Source organism: Hipposideros armiger, unplaced genomic scaffold, assembly GCF_001890085.2.
Source record: "Hipposideros armiger isolate ML-2016 unplaced genomic scaffold, ASM189008v1 scaffold_8, whole genome shotgun sequence".
NCBI lineage: Eukaryota > Metazoa > Chordata > Mammalia > Chiroptera > Hipposideridae > Hipposideros > Hipposideros armiger.
In genome coordinates, this window is record NW_017731358.1 from 7,916,090 (window position 1) to 7,931,784 (window position 15,695).

Genomic DNA, 15,695 nt, shown 5'->3' on the forward strand with positions numbered 1-15,695 from the left:
AATGTCTACTGTATTTACCTATATTTTTGCACTGTGTTCTTCCTTCCTTCCCTATAGTCTAAGGTTCCTTCTTTTATCATTTGCTTTCTGTTCAGAGAACTTCCTCTAGCCATTCTTTTAGGGTAGGTCTTTTAGGATAGGATAGGTTGACAAATTCTTTGTTTCCTTCTTCTAAGAATGTATTAATTTCCCCTTAAATTCCTGAAGGATACTTTTGCTGGGTATAGGATTCTGGATTGCTATGTTCTTGTCTAGCAGCACTTGAAAAAGATTCAGGTTTCCTTCTAGACTCCACAGATTCCGATGAGAAACCCACTGTCATTCACATTGGTTTTGCCCTGTAGTTATGCTGTCATTTCTCTCTTGTACTTTTCATAATTTTTTTCTTGGCGTTTAGTGCTCAGAGGTTTGACTATGATGTGTCTTGTTGTGGATTTCTTGTGGTTCACTCAGCTTCTGGAATCTATAGGATCAAGTCTTTTGCAAAATATGGAAAGTTTTCAGCCATTATTTACGTATGTACTTTTTTCAGCCCTGTCCTCTTTCATTTTTCCTTCCTCACTGGACTTCAATTGACACAAAACGTAGAGTGGGTGTGTGGCTCCTTGTTAGTGCTTGGCAGTGGTGGGAATTCTGGTCCCCACATGATCTCCTCTGACACCACAGATGAGGGGTTTCATTATCACCCAGTAGGGTTAAAAGTTCCAGCTTCCCACTCAGCCTTTGCTCAGTGTAGAAGACTGAAACTCCCTTGTGGGGAATCTGAGGAACCTTGTTACAGCCTGACAAGAGTGAAAGTCTAGGTTCCCCTCTCAGCTTTTTCTTCAGCGGGGTGGGATGGGGCCATAGTTTTTATCTGTGGTGGTGAGAGCTAAAGTAGAGAGATTATTTTCTAAAAGTTTTCTGTCTTGATAGGCTGCCCCTTTTCTCATACTTTGGCTACAGAGAGGTAGCTTTTGTTGTTGTTTTTCTTTTTTTGTCTGTGCCCATTGGCCGATCCAGGTTGCCAGCTTCTTCAGCTCCAATTCTGGGATATGTGAGGCAAAAAGAAAACCTAGGAAACTCACCACCATGTCATTCCTTTGGTCTTGGAGGCCTTGGCAGTCTGAATTCTCTCCATCTTTTCCAGTTATCTTGTGTTTGTTTAATATATAATATCCAGGGTTTTAGTTATACTCAGTAGGAAGAATAGGAAAAAGTACATCTACTCTATTGTCCCATAAGCAGAGCTCCTTCCTATCTTTTAAATACCATCTTTATCTGTTGCTATGTCTCTATTTTCATTCCCAACATTAGAGCATGAAGTGGATTGCTACAGGAAGTAGTGACATTTCTGGTGCTTTAAGTTTTGAAGCATATTTAAATAACCACCTGATGGGAAAATAAAACAGTGATTTGGTGGGGTTCAAGAGATGTTGGTAAGGGCCTTTCTAAGGCTGATAATCTATGATTTCCACAGGAATTCTTCCTTGATTAGTCTCTCATGATTTTTCATCTTTTGAATTTCTTCTGCTTTTATAATCTACATGTATTGGGTCATCAGGAAAGTCATGATGCATTTTTGATTGAAAAACATAGAAAAATACATCATGACTTTCCCGACGACCCAATATTTATTTTTGTTATAAGTCTATATTTTCATTTGTTTCAATCTTCCATCAATGTTACAGTTCTTGGATAGAAGTTATGTCTCATATTTTAACTTTTACTTAAACTGTCAGTCTGCCTACAGCACAATTATGGGAAAGTGTAAAAAGTCAATGAAATATTTTTGATGATAAATTGATAAGACTCACAAATTACATCCCACTTACCCAGTAATAATAATTTCTGGATATGTTTGTGTTCCAAGGTTCCAAGCTCCTCCAGTGATTGGCCACTCCTAAACAGATTATCCAGGAAGAGTTTATGAGTTTTATGTTTTTTAATTTGAATAACTTAAAATTTTAAAGTAAACATATTTTAAAATAATGGTTAAAATTTCCCTTAAAAAGCAATAGCTTTCCCTTGAAAAGCAAGTAATGGAAGATGAAATATGTGGCTATCTTTTAATTCTTTCATTAAATAAACAATTCCAAATGCATAATTCCATCACCTTTAAAAATATCAATTTTAACAAGTATTACCATTCATATAAAAAAAATCAAAGAAGTATTTTTAATTATACAAGAACAGTGTTGCAACATTTGCCACATAGGCTGTGTACCACCCAACTATTGTGGTGCCATTTAACACAGAATACTACATAAATCATGCTGCCCTGAAGCTGTCCATCCCAGTAGACCTATACAAATAATAAATATCATAATAAGTGGTCTATTACAACTGTAAGTATTTGAATCCCATAGTTAAATATAACAAAATGGAATTCTAGAAAGTTGTTGAACAAACGATCTTTGATAATTATGTCTTGTCAACCATTGATTTATACAAAATGTTAACTAGAAAGAGTTGACTTTTGAATTTCATAAAACATAATCTTTTACCTGAAATAATTATAAATTACATTTTATGATTCAAACATATTAGTTTAAATATATATTTATTATATTCATGATAGATAAGTATGTATTAGTATATAGTTATATACTTATTACATAAGTAACTTATATTCCTGTATGCTTAAAGCTATATAGTATTCAGGAAATTTGAATTTCAGAGATTATGTCTTTTACAGATGCCAGCTTATTATGATTTCAAAAGAATTTAGTTAAACTATTCTTATATGGAAAGTCAGAAAATAAAATAACAGGAAAAAGTATAATCATATGATATGAATATGAATACAAGACAACTTATTTTTCATTGTTACTTTTACCTTATTACTGTATCCTTGTTTTTTATGCTTGACTCCTATAGAGTAGAGTACTAGAATCAAATCTGGTGGGCAATCAGCAAAATAGGCTGTGCATGTTACTGGTGATTCATGAATGTCCATGGGATATGGATTTTCAAAGATTGGAAAACTAATAAATGAAGACAATATATTAGTGTCATTTTGCAATGATAAAAAATGAAATAAATTTTATAAAACAAAACCTAAAATCTTCTAAATATTAACTACATGTTTCATTTCATTGTTTTTTAAGCATCATAAAACCAGGATCACATGAACAAGAATGCTCTTTTAAAAATATTTATCTATAAAATGTATAACGAATACAGGTAGAATTTTACTTAAATAAATTTTTAATTTTCTGTAATTAAAAAATGCCACAGTGACATCATTTTGCTAATACAGATAGAATGAACTCTGGTAAACTGAAAATATTAAGCAAGTTGACTTATCAGTCAATACATTAAAAGATAGCAATGAGGTGCTTTATCTATGTACAATTTATAATCTAAATATTTATATAACATACTTATAAGTATTAAAATATCTTAGCAAATTTGACATGTTTATTCCAAGAGAGATAATATATAAGTATTTCGGTTTTGTTTTTTGTAGGAGTAATTGAAAAATGAGTGTGATTATATATGCTTAAAATGATTTCCTATGTAAACTACAGAACACTATGGGAATGCAGACTTATGGATGCAGTAAATTTCATATCCTCATGCCTACTATAATTTTAAAAAGGAGTATCAGTACAAAACCAAATTAAGAATTCTTATAGCCATAATATATGGTGCACTTCTTAGGTACCAGATGTACCAGGCACTGTAGAAAAAATTGAGTATTATTCTACGCTGCATCTGTTCTAGGTTTGTGTGATCATGTTCCTTCTGATACAATGTGGTTTTTTTGGGGGAAAGGCTATTAAAAATAATTTTCTCTACCTATTAGTGGGAACTTAATTAACATTAACATGACTGAAAGGTAACTATTTGGAGGGAAGAAGAATATATTTAGTCTCTGACATGTTAAAATTCTTGTAATAGACAATGAAATAGGAATGTCACATAGATTTTTAAACATGGTACTGAAGAAGGTGAAATGTTAGATAAAAATTTGCAAACAAAAATGTCAATTGACATGCTTACATAAGGTAAAGAAAAGTATAAGAATAAATGTATTAAAGTGGGAACTTATGTGTATTTTGTACAATAAAAGTTTAAAACAAAAGAATAAATGTATACACTAAAGAAAGTGAGTATTATGGGTAAAGTATAGTGGGCCTTGGAGGTTGTTAAACAGCTTAAAGAAGGTATGAGGAACCAAAAAATATGGCACAGAAAGATGAGTTGAGTACCAATGAGATCAGAAGAATGCACTTTAATAAAACCTATATTAGAATTTAGAGAAAGAGGAATAAATCCATACATGTATGCAAAACTTAATCAGGTTTAATATTGATAAATGTAGCAGCTAGGCAAAGTTCAGTTATGATTACCATATGGCCCAAATCCTATATCTCTTTCAAAATATTATAATATTATATGCTGCAAATGGTCATAAAGAAGAACTTCAGCTTTTACATTTATAAACTATATCGAAAGTAAAACTCAGACTGTAATTCATTCAACAAAAATGTATTGATAACTTAGACCATGTGGAAACAAAGCCCCCTCTTTATGAGGCCTACAATCTAGTAGGGAGACAATCTTTAAAACAATAACAAATGGAAAATTTCATCTTTGTCAAAAGCTGTGGAGAGGAATGTCGAAAAACTCTTAATAGGATATTTGACCAAATTATATAGATGATGAAAGGTTTTTTTAAATGAGGAAATGATGTCTGAGTTGAGATTCTTATAGATAAGATGTTAATAAGGAGAAAGAGGAAAGGAAAATTTTTCCATGCAGAGGAGAGAGAATATACAGAAGTTCTAAAAATACAAGAGGCTAAAAGAAGATCAGTAGGTCTAAAACACAAAATGAGGGAAAATCAGTTCTATGCCTATCATCATTATAATGAAAATGTGTAGCAGGAAGACAGTGTTCATAAATTTCAAGTCTATATTTTACTGTTCATGTAAAGGAGTAGAGAGCACCACTCCTACAGCAATATTTTATATTTGTTTCCATTGCCCACACCATAATGAACAAGCAAAGAATGTAAAACAAGGCCTCCAACTTCTCTGCCCCCAAGATCCTCCTCTTTTGTACTGACTGCTGCAGGAGTCCAATAATACTTTTATCATGTGCCATTTTCCTTTAGTCAATAGACTAGCAGATGGCCACATAGTATATTGTACATGTTTTCTTAACAATTGCTCTTGCTTAGGGAAATAGCAGAAATGTGATCCATTTTGTGTGTCCTGAGTCTCCAAACTTTAGGTGCTGCCTTTAAAATCTTTTTTATTTTCTCAGTGTCCCCTGAATTTTTCTGGTTAGTTTTCATTATTGAACCAAATTACATGTCTGTAATTCTAGCAAAACAATAGTCCACATAAAGAATATTTACCATCTACAAATACTAATGCCAATTATTTACAATGTCCTCCAGTATTCTAACTGTAATGAGTGGAGTTTTAAAATGTTAGTTTTTAAAAATAGTAGTTATTCTGAACATGGAGAGCTTACTTGCTTTGCGTCAGATCAACTACAATGAGATCTTTCTCCAGAAGTACTACGACTGCATAGGGTTCTTGAAATTCTGCAAGTAAAAAAAAAAAAAAAGGAAAATTTTCCATATTCCACATTTTACAAAATCATCAAACTTACATTTTTTTATCTGCTGTACAAATGTTATTTAAATGTTTTAAGAAGACCAAAATATGAACTAAAGTAAGAAGTAATAAGAGCACTTTTAGAAAACATATGTTGTGTTTCTCAAACTTAATGTTTACAACCATTACAGGACACAAGGAAAAACTGAGAAGTTGTATACCATAGAGCTAAATATATCTCCAAAATAATGAGGTGGTGATAGATTATTGGAAGAGAGTGAGTTTGTAATCTCCATCTCACAAACATTTCTTCTTCCATAACCTTATATTTTAGATTTAATTTCATGCCTACAAGGAGATATACTAAGGAAATAGTAGTTCTGTGATCTTCTGTGATCTGTGATACATATTCACCTCTCTATGAGAGCAACACTCATACTAAAAAGTTTGCATTTAATTTAGTTGCATTTAATTTAGTGTAACTTAACATGTACTTAAAGATTGCCTACTCTGTGCGCAATGGTATATACCTCTCAAAAGCAGAGAATCTGAGGATAGTCTAGGATTTTCAAGTTCTTAAAATTCAGCTCTCCCTTTCTCCTGCCTCCCTCCCTCCCTTCCTTTCTTCAATATGTTCCAGAAATTTTGTAAGAAGAAAGGCTATGTGGAGAATAAGATGGACAAGGTCCTTGTTCTCATGGAGTTTATATTCTAGGGATGCATATAAACCATGAACAAGTAAACAAATAAGATTAATTCATAAAGTAATGTGAGCTATGAAAAAAATAATACGAGTAGTGGTGTAAAAAATGACTTATGGTTGGTGGGGGAGTGCTAATTTAGTTATAGTGGTTAGGGAGGATATTGCTATAATAAAGGACTAATTTGGGAAAGCCACAGTAAAGTGTTACTCTCAATTTAAAGAAAAAGTATTTACAAAAACATTTTACATACATGATATTTGATTCTCAGTAACTAGAACAGGCATTACTATTTTTATATTACATAGAAAGTAACTGAGGTCCAAAAAGGTTACAAGATTGGCACAAGTTTATAAAGCTAGCAAGTGACAGAGCTGAAATTTTAACCCAGATTTGACTCTAAATTCTATCCTGCTTTCATTATACCAGCAGTTTCTACTGGCCAGTTTAAGAGGTGTTTAATCCTAAATCACTTGGCAGGTATTCTGTTCAGAGTATTCAAGTCTTGGATGGGAAACGAATAGATGACTTTCCCAGTCCTGAGAAGTTATAGAGCCTATTCATAAGTCACATGCTGTGAGAGAAAAACTAAAACAAAAGCCCCCGAAACCTAGAAGGAGCATGTCATCTGGGTGCACATCTATGTGACAGCATGCGGTCTTACTGTTGGCTACTCAAACTGTTCTCAAACTGAGGCTTTTACTCCCTTCTTATCTCTTAGAGCTGTTTTTAAGTTTCCACACTTCTGGGTTGTTTTTGTTTGATTATTTGTTTTTCAGTTGGAAGACCACTGGGGTTCTATACTACTACGAGTTTCCTCTTTTTCTTCTCTACCATTTTTAGGAAAATTATTAGTTGAGAAGCATAGATTATTTTGAGGACACTACATAAGAAATTTAGTAACAATGGTTGCCTCTGGAAGGGCAGAGAAAGTTTTCATTATATACTGTTGTGTATTGTAGGGGACTTATCTGGCATTGTCATGTATTATTTTAATTAGAAACGGTTAATAAAGTACATTTACATTGGATTGTCAGAAAAGTCATGACGTAGTTTTTCTGTTTTTCATTGCAAAAATGTGTCATGATTTTTCCGACAATCTAATATTTTACTGAGTAAAATTAAACTACTTCCTAGACCCTGACAAATAAAATTTCCATTTTCATTATCACTTATCTGAAAAACAAAGACATATATGTGGCTTGGAAGTGATTAGACTTGCTCACAGTACATTTATCATTCATTTAACATTATTAGAAATTGTCCTAACATTTCTATTGATGTACAGAAATTTACTTACACACAAAATGTTTGATCTTTGCAACCACACATTTTCAGTTTCTATTGCTGGCACACACATCTTTTTTTGCTAGGCTCTTCAATAGGAGGCATTTTTTTAAATTCAGCTTTTGGTCCTCTGTTTGTTCTTTCTTCCTTTGTTTATTACTCATTCTCATAACCCCAAAGAACTTCTATATTCTGATGTTCATAAGTAAATATTAAATACCTTTTCCCTCTCTTTCTCTGTTCTCTAAACAACTTCATAATCAGATTTATCTTTCTCTTTTCAAAAATTGTTATTGCTGCATATGAAACCACTATTCTTTAAAAAGTTATCTTTGACTCACCTATCATGTCACTCCTAATCCAATTGTTGACCAAATTCAGTGGGTTTTCCTCTTTCCATTCCTACAGGCAGTACTCTGTTTCAGATCTTGACCATTTTAATGCACATTATCACAAAAGCCTCCCAGCTGGAATCTGGAATTTTTTAGATTTCAGTGTCTCTCTCTTCAAACCCACATCTTTTGGGCAAATCTTATTAAAAACACTGCTGTCTTTCATTTTAACATTTCCTCAAAATTCCTCTGTCACTCCCTATTTCTAAATATCTACAAAAGGCTTTCATTTTTTTCTCAAAATTGATCTCACTTTAACAAACTCACAATTTCAACATCCTTTTCAAGGCCCAAGTCATTCTTCAAAGCCTATCTAAATTCTATTTTTCCCACAAAGCTTAGGATTAATATTTGTCATTGACTATCTGACTAGCCTTAAATTAGTACATTTTTAAAACTCTGTCCCATATAACTCAGCATTTAAGATGTCATTTTTTTAATTAAATTTTATTGGGGTAACAATGGTTAGTAAAGTTACATAGGTTTCAAGTATACAACTGACTCTGGGTGGTGAACACACAATGTGATACATAGATGATGTATTATAGATGTAATTATTTTTTTAAACTTAAGTCATAATTATCTCCCTCATCTAACCAGATTTTATATGATTTGACATCAGAGATCAGTTTCATACTTCATCTGTATCCTCAGCAAGTTCTTACAGTACTGAGGTCATAGAAGCATCCAATAAATTATTGTTGATTAATTAACAACAAAGGCAGTTTGTCCCCAGCAACTCTGGAAATAAAGTGCCACATTGATTGTTATCTTCTAACAACTTATCCCACCTTTTAAATATGAAACTGAAGAATTAAAAAAAATTAATACATATATAATACAACTCACAATTTATACATCTTCATAGTTTACAAAGTATGTTCACTTTGGCCTTCCAATATTCATGTGGAATCAATATTATTCTCTTTCTACAAATAATAAATCAAACTTATAAATATAAAGTGACTTACCCAAGGTCACATAGCTAGTAAGTGATAGAGCTAAATCATAAACCCAAATATTCTGTCTTCAAATCCAGCACTCTTTTTCCTGTATCTATATGTTCCCTCTTGAAAATGTGGTAAGGGGGGTGTGTGTGTGTGTGTGTGTGTGTGTGTGTGTGTGTGTGTGTGCTAGTTCTCTTTTTTGATGTTTCACCCTTTTTAATGCTTTAGATTTCATTATCAAAATATTTCATTATCATTAGAATCCAGTATACTATTTGTATATAAGTTTAGGCTAGTTTTTATATTTACAAAAAGTCTATATTTGGGATGATAAAAAATATATAAGCATCTGTCCTCCCAAAGACGCTTCTGACTAATGAGTCTCAAAATTGAAATAAATCACTAACCACACATCAGCAATCCTAGAACAATCAGAGGTACTGCAGTTGCATATAAAGCAAAGCCAGATGTAAAACACATGCAGCACTACCCGAGTTACAGATCACTGATATCAGGTAAGTGCTTTAACTTTGATTGGCTTTGGAATGGGATGGGTGGAGCTGGTCTAGGAGAGGCTATTAGGAGACATCTGTTTCCCCAAGTAATCTCCCCCCACCTCCCGAGACCCCAAAGGGACCCTCCCAGCTCAGCTTCCACCATCCTTATCAAAGTTTAAAGCACTTACCTGATATTAGAGCCTGAAACTCCAGCACTGCGCACTACATCTGGTTTACTTCCAGAATGTCAAGTGGGTACAGTTGCAGAATCTGCTCCGCCACCTGTAGCTGGATGTCAGCTGCCAAAACTAAAAATATTTAAGCTTAATTTTGTTAGGAGCTTATTTCAAAAATGATTTTTCAACATTAATAGTTTCATTTTAGTTACTCACCATTTGGATAGGGTGTTTCACATAAAGTTAGAAATTCAACAATAGGATGATCCATTTCAAGTACTGTAATTGCTTTTCCATGCATAATGGTTAAACTTGGTCTTCTGCAAGCTTTGTCATAGGACAGTCCACCAGAAAATATTATGAATGGTTCACTACATAGAAAAAAAAAAAGTCAGTAAGACTGAAAAGTCCTTTAAGATGACACAGTGTCACAGGACCGAGCCAATAAAGAAAGGTTTGGTGGGATAGTATATACATTGTAATTACACAGAGAGCAAAAGTGTTTCCTGGCCCAAAAAATTGGGTTTTCAGAAAAGTCATGACATTTTTCTATGATTTTCATTGCAAAAATGTATCATGACTTTTCTGACAACCCAATATTTCACCCTACAACTTACTATTTTTCTGGATGTACATACTCATGATTAAAATTAGTAATGAATCAGCCTTAAGGTGTGGAAGAGGGTGAGGGAAAGGCAGTGAGGATGGAGGGAGGTGGAGGTGCTCACTGACTCAAAAGGAAATCTTTACATGTATTCTTGGTTCTCAAACTCTAAATCACTACCATTAGAATATAGACTATGTTAGCTGTTCATATTAACTATTTGGCATGTGAGGCCCAAATCTCTAAGAGATAAAAGAGGCAAATTGCAATACGAAACAAAATGTGATAGTGGCAAACCCAGAATGGTAGAAGGTAACATGATAATTCTACATAATGGAGTTTCTGTGAAAAAAGGGTTATGGTAAAAAGGTGGAGAAAACTAATATGTAAGGGGAAAATAGTTCATCAAAGAAATGTGATCTTATTCTCAATTTTACCACAGGCCAGCCTGTCCTACTTAGTTTGTAAATTTAACTTCAAACAAATTATTTAGACTCCATTAGTTGCAAGATACAATTAGATAATAGAGTGGGATTGAGATGAGTATAAAATATTATAGCTGTTAGAAAGTTATGAAACAGCTTCATAATTTTTCACTTTTCTCAAATTAATACCTATATCTCTAGTATATGTACATTAAAAATAAGTGCTGGTATAAAGTATTTTCAATCAATAAATACCAAATTAAAAATATTCATCTCCAAAAAAATGTTTTATATAACTAGACACTTTTATTGTACCAAAATTTTAAAATTAAATTTATTGGGGTGACAATGATTAGTAAAATTACATAGGTTTCAAGTGTATAGTTCTATAATACATCGTCTATATATCACATTGTGTGCTCACCACCCAGAGTCAGTTCTACTTCCATCACCACATATTTGATCCCCTTTATCCTCTTCTACCATCCTCTTTCCCCTTAACCTCTGGTAACCACTAAACTATTGTCTGTGTCTATGAGTTTTTATTTTTTATTTGTCTTGTTCCTTTGTTGCCTTCACTTTTATACCCCACATATGAGTGAAGTTATATGGATCTTGACTCTTTCTGACTTATTTCACTTAGCATAATAATCTCAAGATTCATCCATGTTGTCACAAATGGCAGTATTTAATTTTTTCTTATGGCAGAGTAGTGTATATATACCATTGTGTATATATACCACATCTTCTTTATCCTATCATCTATGGAAGGGCACTTTGGTTGTTTCCATGTCTTGGCCACTATAAAAAAAGCTGCAGTGAACATCAGAGCACACATATCTTTACAGATAAATGTTTTCAGATTTTTGGGGTAGATGCCCAGGAGAGGTATTGCTGGGTCATATGGTAATTCTATTCTTAATTTTTTAAAGAACCTCCACACTGCCTTCCATAGTGGCTGTACCAATCTACATTCCCACCAACAGTGTATGAGGGTTCCTTTTTCTCCACAACCTCTCCAATGCTGCTTATTATTTGTCTTTTTGATGATAGTCATTCTAACAGGTGTGAGGTGCTATCTCGTGGTTTTGATTTGCATCCTTAATAGCTAGTGAAGTTGAGCATTTTTTCACATATCTGTTGGCTATTTGTATGTCTTCTGGGAGATGTTTCTGTTCATGTTCTCTGTCCATTTTTAAATTGAATTGTCTTTTTGTTGTTGAGTTGTATGAGTTCCTTATATATTTTGGATATTAGCCCCTTATTGAAGGTGTTGTTTGCAAAGAAACCACCAACAAAACAAAGAGACAGCCAAATTCTTTGAGAATATATGCTTCTGTAAGTAATTCACTTCCACTCATCTGGTAAACTGAAGAATTTACTTGTTTCTAGAAATCACTCCATTAAGATTTATTTCCCTCTCTCTTCCTTTTTGTACTGCACATAGTACCAAACATTACCAATAGGACATTTGCTAATTTTATGCTGGCTATATAACGAAGAAAAAAAGCTTTTTATTTTTCATTTTTATTTTTTTTATTGTTAGTTTCAGGTATACAGAACATACCCTTTTCACCCTTCACACAGAAGCAACCTCCCTCCCCCATCTATTTCCCTCCCACCCCTGATATCATACTTATCTATTACAATTCCATTGACTCAATTCCCACACTCTACTCCACATCCCGTGACTATATGTTTATATAATTATAGTTGACATACAATGTTATTCAACATCAGCTTCAGAAATACAGTGCGGTGGTCAGGCCTCTACACCGACTACAAAGTGGTCTCCCTAACAAGACATGAGTCCATCTGGCCCCCTAAAAAATATTTACAACATTATTGATTATATTCCCCAGACTGCCTTTTCTATCACTGAGGCCATACTGTAGTTACCAATTTGTACTGTCTTGTCCCTTCCCCTTCTCTTTCATCCCCACTCCCTCCCAACTAGCAACACTCAGTTAAATAAAAGCTTTTTAAAAGTTGCCATCAAAACCTACATATAAAATGCCTATACTAATTTTTCTTTGTATTCTGTCTTAATATTTTGAAATAAATTTTTGTGTTGTTAGTTACATAAGCAAAAATGCTCTAATTTATTTTCCTTGAGTCCTGCATAGATGACTTGAGTTCCTCTTGCCTCAATAATTTTTTTTGCTCTTTCAGCCATTTCTTATTATTCAGATTGTGTTCAATGCAAATCAATTCCATAACATGAGAGGTTACTATGAGTCAAAGCATAAATACAAAAATACAATACACAATCCAAAATAGATGTATAGCATTCAGGTATGAAACAAAAGGGAATGTTCATTCACACACACAGTAGCTTGAGATCTGTTGGATCTGGTGTTCCTGTGGTTTGTTTCTAAAGATGGAAAAAAAATGACTTTGGTTATCTAGACTACTATGACTGTATTAGATACTGGAACATCTAAGCAGCAGTGTGTGACCAAGTGAACAAAAGACTTTAGGGAGTGTCTATTTTTAAAAAGGTTTCTGTGCATCAAGGCAGTTGTGAAAAGATTTACTTTCCAGAATCAAGTCCACATTAGGCTTAGGATCAGGTTCTATCTAAAAATATTGAATGATAACAGAGAGTGTTCCAAATGTCACTATTCTGATTCATAGTTTTTAAAGAAAAGTATATACAGAAAAAGTATAAAAGTTTTTCTGAATTTAAGTAAACTTCCAATCTTCACTTTCCAAGCACCTGATTTACAGTTTTGGCTACTTCACATATTTGCCTTTTGAATTTTAAGATTTGTCAATTTTACCTTCAAAACGTACTATTTTTTAAATTGTAAAACGTATTCAACATACGCAGAAATAAAAAGCATTTTGAAATTAGTTGAAGTCAGTGTACTTCTACTCTTTGGAATTAGTTTAGCTAAATGATGAATCCAGTTCTCTTGAACAGGAATAAGTGATAAGTATATAAACAAAATTTACTCATTATGCTTGGATTTGGGGTAGATTCCAATCCATCATTGCTCCGGCACATGTCAATTACTATATAAAAAGTCAAATGCAATGTCCAATCCAAAGCCTCAATGGAAAGAGTTCAGTTACCAAGAGACCAGTGATAGCTTAACAATGTAAAACCTGATCTAGAGTTACATCAACATTAAATTAGTACTGTGAAACAATACACTGAGGATTTACTGGAACACCTGAAAGTTCCTTCTAATGTACATATTAATAGAATCATGGAAGCTTTTTGCATTACCTGTTTTATGGTCATATCGCTTTAATGAACCAAATGAAAACTGATTCTGTTTGTTCCAAATCCCATCCTTTATCTCTAGATAAGAAAAAATCTATTTGTTTTTCAAGGTACTTTTTGTGTCCATACTTCTTAAGCCACATTAAGGAAATCATCTCTTAACTAATTTTGGATGTGTCTCTCTTCATCTTGTACATGAAACTCCTGCAGATTTAATATTGGCAATCATCTAGTCAAGCCCTGCCTATGTTCTTCAAACCAATGAAATCTGAGGTCCTCAACATTTTCTGTATCAATAAAACAAGGTGTGGAATTAGCAGATTTAATGAAGACCTTTTTTTCCCTTATGACACCAGATGTCTAGAAGTCCTTTGAATTGAGTTTATAAGATAGGGACGTACAGATATTTCTTGGTCTGTCTCTTAACAATAGAGATGTAGGAGGGAGAAGGAGATCACCAAGAAACTAGCTGTTGATACAGAGCAATGCCACTTGCCTTGGTGGTGGCATTCACTGGACTTCAGGTAGTGGAAGTACTGTGGGTGGGGTTACTTGAAGGTGATACAGGAGCTGTTTGATTTGAATAAATCTGCATGGGTAGGAGCAGCGCCAGAAGCAGCAGCTCCAGGCCCAGCCTGGCTACCATCGCTCTGCCCATGTCCACTCTGTCATTGCACGGCGCATCTCACTGGATACGGGGTGCGTGGAGAACTGAGGGCTCCAGGCGGGTGCAGGCAAGGTGGGGCTTGCTTCAGTAATTTGACATAGTAAATTACTAACCTACTAATGGCGGTATTAAGAAACAATTTTGTTATTTATATAAAATATATACTTATTAAGAAGATTTCTCCAGGTTTAAAAATCACTTGTAAAGAAATGAGTATGGGTTTTTGTACCTTTGTTTGTTGCTTTGTTTTGCAACACAGGTGATGACTTGGAGAACAATATTTTTTCATACATATTGATCTTAATATTTACCCCAAATATTAATAAAGACCATAACTATCTACTTCTATCCATGTAAAAGTAGATAAATTTACTCAACTCCTAGTACTAATACATGCATAGGATAAGAAGCAATTTACTCTCCCTAGTTTTTGTAAGCACATTGGAAAATATTGGAAAAGAGGGGCTTTTCTGTTCTCATTATGACTCTGAATCAGGAAACACTGGTTCTGAATTTAATTGTTGACATGTATGTATTCTTTGTAAACTACTGAATGATTGAATAAAAAGTTATTTACTCGAGAAAATGCTCAGGGAACCACTCATGGATAGTTGCATTAGATATTTAATTATTACATTAAATCCTCATAAGTATTGTCCTCATTTTATTAATGAGGTTAAATAATAACTAAGCAGAACCACCCTCCCCGCCCAAAAAAAAAACCTGAGATCTATCAGACTTCAAGGCCTCTTCTCCTAAACAGTGGTCTACACTGCCTGTAGAAATAAATAGCTACAATTTACTGAATGATTACCATGCATATTGGTGATATATTGTGCTATGTGTACATATTAAGTAAATGTTATGTAATTCTCAACCCTGATGACTATTAGCTCCATTTTGTAGATAAGGAGTCTGGGATTCATGCAAATTAAATAACTTGCTCAGGGTCAATCTAGTGAGTGGCAGGACTAATCCAAACTCCAGAGTCCATGTTTTTCATTTCTAGTCTAATGTTTCTCAAACTGTGGAATACAACTTCATAGGTGTTTTGCAAAAAAATTTAAATGTTTTTAATTTAATAATTTGACACTTGTAAACAATAGCTCCCTTTTGAAATTTTATAACTCATGTCACATATTAAAGATTCTAAGAAATCATACAGTAAAGAATCCAATTTACTTTTATATAACCTAGAATTTCTCAGATTTC

At 33.4% G+C, this 15,695-nt stretch overlaps 1 protein-coding gene across 1 annotated transcript in view; it reads right to left on the reverse strand.

Moving 5' to 3' along the window:
* Positions 1 to 15,695, reverse strand: part of STXBP5L (syntaxin binding protein 5L) — a 241,372-nt gene that overhangs the window by 120,930 nt on the left and 104,747 nt on the right. The window contains exons 11-14 of the mRNA XM_019650992.1: positions 9,772 to 9,926; positions 5,470 to 5,542; positions 2,819 to 2,966; positions 1,815 to 1,882 (exon numbers count right to left, since the gene is read on the reverse strand). Coding sequence (XP_019506537.1) covers positions 1,815 to 1,882; positions 2,819 to 2,966; positions 5,470 to 5,542; positions 9,772 to 9,926 — 444 coding nt within the window. The remainder of the gene's footprint in view (positions 1 to 1,814; positions 1,883 to 2,818; positions 2,967 to 5,469; positions 5,543 to 9,771; positions 9,927 to 15,695) is intronic.